An 8,527-nucleotide genomic window follows, 5' to 3' on the forward strand; every position below is an offset into this window, starting at 1 on the left:
CACTCCCCATTGCTCTGTGAGACTGGCGTCCAAACTCCTTAAAAAAGAGAAATCCTTGAGGGACCCCTCCTCATCCCATGATACGGGGAATACCAACCCCTCTGATAATGTGGCCTCGTCTCACTCTACCTCGACCCCCCATTTTGATAGCTCTGCCCATATCTTTGAGAGCCCTGAAAACCCTGGGAACCCGAATGATGATCCGAAGTCTTGGGCCAATTCCCCATCCCCTACCCTCAGGTTTGAGAAAATGGTGGTTATTGAGGAAGCTAGCAGTATCAAAGAGGAAGCGGATGGCAAGTTATTGGATCTGGAGAAGAAAGTGGACACGCTAAACGAACAAGTGCAGGAATTTCTAGCAGAGCGAATGTTGCCGAAAAAAGACTGCAGGAGGTCACCAGATTTGCGTTGAATGTCATGCACAGTTCTGCAACCACTTTGTGTCTTTTGGAGGAAAATACCCAAAAAGGTAAAAAGGAGGAAGAGGACTACAAAGACCTCTTCAAATTTCTCACTAAGGAATGGGCTAGGAGGCTCCTACCCAAGATGAGTCATGGCAAAAGGAAGTAGGGATGTTAGCTACTTGGTGGTTTTTTGAGTTTTTGAATGGCCTTCGTGGCCTTCGTGGCCTTATTGGTTATAGTTATGGTTATATTGCTTGCTGGATTATCTTGGACTTTTTTATCTTTAGCCCTGTGTGGCATATTTTATGGTTTACTATGACTCTTTTAAACTCTGTTAATATGGGTAGAAATTTTAAAGTTTTTGATAGAGGAAAGTTTTAGGAGGTTGTGATTTTGTTGTTTCTCTGCTAACAGCTGCTCGTCTGTTGTTAATGTGACTGTATCTGGGTCAGGCCCCTTGTTTTGGCTTCTTTTAATACCAAAAACATTTTACCTTGTATTTTTTAGGCAAATTTGATGTACCCCTAAACACTAATATTTGTTTCTCCATTCTCATTCTTGGATTTCTCTTTCATGCAACCTCTAAAAATAAATCATTTATAGAATCCATAGATTTCTACCTTGTTTCTTAAGATAACAAAGCTCCAACAACCTACTGAAGCTTTAACTTAGAATTGGTACTGTTAGTCACCATAAGTAAACTTTCCTACAAATCTACCAAAGAACATAATAAGGTTAAGTAGCAATCTTCCTCATCCACATTGACATCAATGGATGCCAACTTCTTTATTAGGAAGTTGAAAGTAATCAAATCCTTGTAACTAAAACACCATCCAATATTGCTTTTGATTTAAATAAGCATCGGCGACAAAAAAGAAAGACAACGAAACACCATCCAATATTTATTTATTTTTGTTTAGTAATGGGCACATTTTAAGGTGTCGACCACACCAACCTAGCAAGGCAAGGATTTGAATCTTGGTGGCAATATCACCAAGCAAGTGTTTTAACCACTGCACTACATGGGTCACCCCAAAACACCATCCAATATTGTTAAAGAATATAATTTTATTTATTTTATAAAGGCTTATTAACTAGTGACTATTTGATATGGAGCAACAACGTTCTTCCACAGATTTTTAGCATCATTCTCTCCAAATGCATTCAAAATTACTAAATCTAAAGTGCACACCTTAATGGTCAAACTAGCCTCTCTATCTAATTTTTGGTTTTCAGCGACCATTGATATGGGCTTTTGACTTGTCATAGCAACTCACTATTCATGATTAACTAGGAGGTTTTCCATTTTAAGTTTCCACAGATCAAAATCCATTCCATTGAATATTTCAATATTCATTCTTCTAGAAGTGCTAATCATTTCTCTATACCTAAAAAATATTCATTTCTATAGATAACTCCCACTAAAATCAAATATTAAAATCGAAAGTTTTACCCTCTTAAGTTAGGTTCAAGAGTTGATCAAGCTATATGAATGAAGGGAATGATGAAAAAAATCTATCTTAATTTTAATAGAAGAGTTACTATAAGTTACAAAATCTAAAAACATTTAATAAAACGATAACAAATAACACATAATTTAACCTTACAAGAAAAACCTAACAAAAAATAGTACTATTTATATTACATTCATACTAGGAATATTATAACGCAACAAAAATTAAGCATGTGCTATTCAAGAGGTTTTCAATATGTAGAAGTTTTAGGTAGCAACACAAGCACCACCTTCATAAAGTGATAAATAACCCCTCCAATATTGTCATGCATTCTCTAAACTTTACATTGAATTTATAACCAAAATCCAGAAATCACTTATACAACTTGAGTGCCTCAATTCATACATAAAATAGACTAAAACAAAAACCACCTCACGAAAACCACCTCACAAGAATAACATGCTTTAAAAGGAAACTTGAGCTACAAGTTGAAATAAATTCGCTATGCAAGCAATCTCAATTCACACAAAACAAATAATTGTAATTATTAAATAATTGTAATAATTACCCACAAATTTATGACTAACTCTATCTATCTTAAGTATGTGCTCAATATTAACAAAAATTAAAACTACATGATGTATATCACACACCTAACCTAATAGTAGCTACTAAGGCTCGAGGCAAGGATGGTATGAAAACGAAGTTGAATAGGGAATGTTAATACATGCTCATAAAAAATACTAATGGTTGCCATGAAGTCCTTAATAGTTAAGGACTTGACAATAATTACTAAATCCTTCATCCTAGTTCATCCCTTAGATTTGAGAGAGCCTAAATAAGTTTATTCATATTGAAACACATGTATATGTTTTCTTATATGATTGATGAATGTTAAACATTATTTGTTAAAGCAAATGTAATGAATGATTATAATGACAATAAATAATTTTATGACTGCACCATCACATTCCTACTTAGATTGTGCAGACTCGCCTCTTAACTCCTCGCTCGACTTCACTGTAAATAATCTTTAACAATGTAATTTCCTTTCACAACCCATGCATATTTTTAAACATATTTTGCTCTCTCAGAAACCTCCTAGGCTCAATATATTCAAAAGCAGAATGAACAAAATGAATAGCTAAGCAATACTCTTTTTTGTTCTCTTTACTTTGTTTTTGCTTTCCTTGCTTTTAATACTTATATGTTTTTCTCTTTGCATGTGCCCATTTCTGGTAGGAAAATAGCATAGAAACAGTGTGTTTCTGAGAAACTGTCCCTCTAGTAAAATTAGAAGCTGTATACACTATCGAGCATAGTTTTGCCAGCAATTTATTGAAAAGAATAGAGGTTGCTAAGTAGTTATTGGCTTACTGATGAAGTTGCTTAGTTCCTGAAATGCCCATCATAGATTAAATCTTATTTACTGTTTTTTCTTTTTAATTGATCTGTGAACATCCCTAGCCATCAAGTGATATCATGTTTAAGGATTTTGTTCCACCATAATTTTAATTGATCACAGTTAAGTACAGTGGGATCAAACAGCTTAAATCACTAAAAAGATGCAAGGGTAAATAAGATGATTACAATCTAAATCATAACTTGTGAATAATGGAATAATAAATTGAAAAATACAAATACCATAGGGTGCTTGTCCAGTTTCACCTACATACTGCAATAGAAGTTTTCCGCAGTATGAGAAAAATATGAATTGGGGGCTGATATGGCAATTATTTCAGGTCAGACTGACCAGTACCCCTCATGGGCATATCAGTCCCCCTTGTGGAACAAAGAAACTTAAAGTTGTCTCAAATTTGCACCTCTTGTCCATAGACACTTTCATAAGATTTGTGATGAATCAAACCTTTTCAATCTTCCTAAGCTCCACATACACATACGTACAGATATAGTCAATTTCTTACAAGATTTAAGTAGTCGACATCTGAAACTTCGCTAAGAACCAGGTAGCTTCCTTTGATTGCAATCAACTTCTCAGAGTTTTCCCTCACAACATCACTTGTCCTTTACAAAACCACCCTCTTATCAATTGCATTCTAATGCAGAAATACCCAACCTTGCATTGGGTATGTCATAGACAAATTTATAGGTCTGCTGTTGGAAATTGCCTAGCACAGAGCGTCCAGAGGAACTAGGAGCAAATGCAAAGCACATAACTCCCTCATCAGCAGGATAAAGTACATGCACAGGAGTCAAATGAAGATCTACATTGTTTTGGAAATGCAAGGTAATCAAAGGTATGTTTATCTCATATATAGAAGAAACTTGGAAACAGGTATCAAAGGGCGAAACCGGGGAAGCTATTTGCAATTTGGGCATGTTTTGGTTGAAGGTGTCTCTCAATTTACCATAAATAGATTGCTCTAACCGAGAAATTACTGTGCCTGAATCAACCATAATGGCTGTAGATATGGCAAGTATGTCATCACCAACACTAACATTTGTCATTTTTATAAAATACTGAGAAGAGCTGGATCTGCTACCCACAAAAGGGGTAAACTGCACGTCATAGTCCAATATGGCTGCTTCTCCAAAGTGTAAAAATCCAGAAGGCACAGAAGAAGACACACTAGGAAAACAATATGAAAATACTTCCCCAAAGGCTGAGGAGGTCTGAGATGGGAATCCAATGGAGCTTTGTCCCAAACCCAGCAACCCTGCAGCCCCACTAAACAAACCTTTATTGGCATGTCCACATCCAAATGCAAAATCCGGTACTGAAACAAGATTTGTATCACTAGATGTCAGTGTTAAAGTATCAAGGGAAAAGTCCCCTTTTGTTGTCGAACTGTCTCCATAGGAAACTCTATAATTGCAAGAGGAATTCAAGCATACCTTTGCAAAGCTCTTGAGCTGCTGACATGTGGTTGAGTTGCAGGGCAAGGCCCTGTAGGAGGTGGATCCCATGGGCTGGAAAAGAGCATCCCGCTGCTTGTAACATTGAGGGCAGGGATCACACTGGATCCATGTAATGTCACTGCCTGTGTCAATTAGAACATACATTCCAGAAGAAGGGGTGCCAAATCCTACTCTCACAATGTAGTTCCCTGTACCAATGGTCTCCCCTGATGCAACCCAACTCAACAAATCCCCGCTTGAGTAAACAGTATATGAATTCTCCCTTGCGACATCGCTTGCAAGAATCTTCTGAGCAACTTCAGCCAATGACATATTGGCAGGCCTCTTTATTGGGGAACATGAACTATAAACATGATGTAATTGCAACCTAAGATTGTTTCCGTGCCCTTGCTCAAAACTCGCATTATTGGGTTCAATGGGGCAAGGATCAATAAGCCCTCTCCACTGCAAAGACTGCAGATTGGTTGCTGCAAAACCCTTGCTAGACACCCCTTCAGTCGATTTTATTTGTACATAGATAAAACACAACACAAAACCAATTCCCAGCAACCTTTTGTCTGGCATTGTTAAAACAATTGTACCTCTATTCACTGGAACAATTTCCCCGAATTGCACATTTCCCACTACCGATCCAAACAACTACCCATTTAGACATAATGTGCTTAAACTTAAAAAGTCCTTGTATGGTCTGACTAACTGTTCTAGTTGATAAGGGTTTTGAAATAAACAAAATTCCATATCACCCAATGAATAGGAGGAGCTGAATAGCACTATAATTATCAAATAAGTTGAACCGTAACTTTAGGCGAATTTAATGTTATGGGCAGAACCCACATGTAATCCTGCTCCTACTTGCCTTGTGGGGCAGCCTTCCGCTACTTTGAGAAGCCAAACCAGCAGAATTAATTAGAAAAAGCAGCAATAAATAAATATTTTCTCACCATTGCCAAAATACCAACTTTCAGGAAGTCTACGCTTCAGTTTGTGATTCACTGTTACGCTTTGGCATGTATCTTTAACTTCATCCGAGAAAATTCTCGGTTTGAGTTGCGCCCCCTAGTATAATTTCCAGTAAAAACCAAGAAATTGTACCCATCAAACAAATTTTGAAATCAATTTTCCAGGAAAAACCTATAAATTATACCCAACAAACAAATTTTGAAATAAATTTTCCACTAAAAACTTATGAACCTACAACTGGCGCGTCACTGTCACAAGTCATGACCAAACATTGAATCCTAGATACAGATCACTCCAATACTGGTTGGAGTGCAATACAGCAATGGTAAATCCTCTGAGTAAAAGGTAGATGAAAATAGCTAGGCAACTGCATATTGGACAGTCCATGGGATTTCACTTTTACAGTAAAATATGGATCGGAGCAGACTTAAATGCAGCATTTCCCTCCAACTGGAATCCCTGCGCGTGGCTGTGCGGTCATTGATTGCAAAAATAAAGACATTGACTGATATTTAAAATATCTACTATTTTCCTAAAAGTGAATCCCCTCGAGATATATTTTGTTTTACTGGAAACTCTTCTATAATCGTATGAAATAAATTTATATGATAAAAGAGTATTGGATAAAATGGTTTTTTAATGATTTATTAGTATATACAGTCCAAAAAATATCAAAAGCATTTGAAACATTTTATAGGTATAAGTTGTGGCAGCGGGAGGTGGCAAAAGAGGATTACCATGCTGATGCATCACCCAGGAAAATGGTTGCCACCTTCATTTGAATTGTTGAGAGTGGGATTTGAACCCACGCCCTTTCGGACCAGAACCTTAATCTGGCGCCTTAGACCAACTCGGCCATCTCAACTGCTGTTCAAAAAATAGCACGCTGTTTTACCTCTTCATTTGATATTTGAAAAAAAAAAGAAGATAAAAGGTGCATAGGAGAAATCTCAAACTATGAACATTCAACAAGATCCAATTGATCAAGAAAATTCATTCCAAAGGTTGATTGAATTGATTATATGCAAAAGAGAGATCATTTTGAATGTTGAATGTGATGTAATGTTTGTGAAATTAATGTGTTTAACCATTCAATAGGGTTGATGTTTGGGATGTGTCATTTTTGTGTTTTGGTGATGTTTGTTATGTTTGAGTAATGTTTATTTTATTGATTAATTGAGGTAATAATTATGTATATACAAGTCATAAGAAGTTTCAAATTTGTTTGGGACAGTGATATAGAAAATTTTAGGAGGCTTCAAACATGTTTTTCAATGTGTTGGACAATGAGGGCTACAAGTGTAAAAAGGTTTCTCAATATGATTGGGCGACGTTTTAGTAATTTGTGTGAGATCTTAGAATTTAAATGATGCTTAAAAGGGCCTTATGTTGATTTTCAAGATTGTATTAGAATGAGGGAGGTGGAAACAATGTGTTCCAATCATGAGGGGATGTGCAAAATCTCCTTTGTTTTTTACTATACGTGAGATAGCAAAAATATAAAAACCATTGATATTTGTAAAAGAAATACAAAAAAAAAAGAAATTAAGTAATCTAAGTGTTAAATTAAATCTACCATATCTAACCATCAATAAACTAATGAACTAATCTTTGAATATAAAACTAATAAAACAAAACAAAATACATTAAAATCTTAATCTTTTGGCTAAATGTCACAGACTAGGAGAGCATTGGTGAAGCAAGACTAAAAATTTGACTATAGTTGTCTACAAGCAATGCCATTCATTTATCATGCAATGTATCTAAGAGATTAAAGAACAACTAGAGGAGGATAAGATATTGAAGGTCTACTAAGGGAAAACAAAAATATATGGTTGAAATGCGATGATTTGGGATTTACTGAGTGAATAGTTACAATTGAAAAGATTAAACTGACAAAAGAAATAATGTTGCTAGTATGAGATAAAGAAAACTAAAAGAAAGCAAAGAATGGTTTGCACCTAAGGCATAAATATAGAGCTCTACTATAGCTAGGCTAGGGAATTATGGAGCTTTCCTAATGGGAAGTCTTCTTATCACATAAGCCTCTCCTTGTATGAGATTCAAGACCACATATATAAACACAATGGGAATTTATAAAGATGTGAATATTGAAGAGAAAGCGAAAGGTTGGGGTAAATGAAGAGATGGGGATGTGAAATTCTCAAAATTCACAAAAAACCATCATTTTTTATAAAAGGGTAGTTTTGAAGCTACTATGTATACAAAACTAATACGATTATTTGATTTGTTAAGGTATTCTTAATACCAATGTAGTTATGCAATGACTACGTGATCATCATAGCAATTTTACAACTATCACTTGGTTAAACCCTATGGTTTTCCTAAAATACACAAAATGTGAAATTTTGAATTGCAAACAAAGGTTGATATGACAAACAAGCAAGCTATGGTAAGGGTGCACATAAAAATGAGCTAAACAAGACTTGAGGAATGCCTCTAAATAATAGGACTATATTTTTTTGTGTTATAATGTCACTTTTGGTGACATTTGTCATCATTGAATTTGAAATGTTAACCCATAAATGAAAGTGTAAAAATGTGTGCATATAAGTCCAACTTGCCATAATTAATTAGTAGATTCATAAGTAGTCGTGGATTTGTGAGTTGTGGACTCATAGATAGTGGCAAATTCATCATCATGGCATCTTGTCAAGAGCTAGAAAATAACAGACATAGGTGTGTCATACACCTTGTAATCCCAATAGTTGATTTATTTATTATTTATTTATAGTCCTTAAAGGAAAATGTTGTCCCCCTTTGAGATGGCACTATTTGTTGAAGCAATGATAAAATGAATGACCATCC

General features: G+C 35.4%; 1 protein-coding gene and 1 non-coding gene across 2 annotated transcripts; both read right to left on the reverse strand.

Moving 5' to 3' along the window:
* Positions 1-3,367: 3,367 nt before the first annotated feature.
* LOC131044743 (aspartyl protease family protein 2) lies at positions 3,368-6,243 on the reverse strand. The gene is made up of 2 exons (XM_057978150.2): positions 5,930-6,243; positions 3,368-5,794 (listed from the first exon to the last, which is right to left on the reverse strand). Exon 2 carries the CDS (start codon positions 5,300-5,302, stop codon positions 3,905-3,907), a length of 1,398 nt encoding a protein of 465 aa, XP_057834133.2. The 5' UTR covers positions 5,303-5,794; positions 5,930-6,243; the 3' UTR covers positions 3,368-3,904.
* A 239-nt stretch (positions 6,244-6,482) lies between these two features.
* TRNAL-AAG (transfer RNA leucine (anticodon AAG)) lies at positions 6,483-6,563 on the reverse strand. Its single transcript has one exon. It is a non-coding gene; the product is annotated as a tRNA-Leu (tRNA).
* Between the last annotated feature and the right edge of the window lie 1,964 nt (positions 6,564-8,527).

This window comes from Cryptomeria japonica, chromosome 3, assembly GCF_030272615.1.
Source record: "Cryptomeria japonica chromosome 3, Sugi_1.0, whole genome shotgun sequence".
Taxonomy (NCBI): Eukaryota; Viridiplantae; Streptophyta; class Pinopsida; order Cupressales; family Cupressaceae; genus Cryptomeria; species Cryptomeria japonica.

What these genes read in the sequence shown, in the direction of transcription:
- LOC131044743 (XM_057978150.2), bottom strand. Translation starts at nt 5,302, where the DNA reads ATGCCAGACAAAAGGTTGCTGGGAATTGGTTTTGTGTTGTGTTTTATC.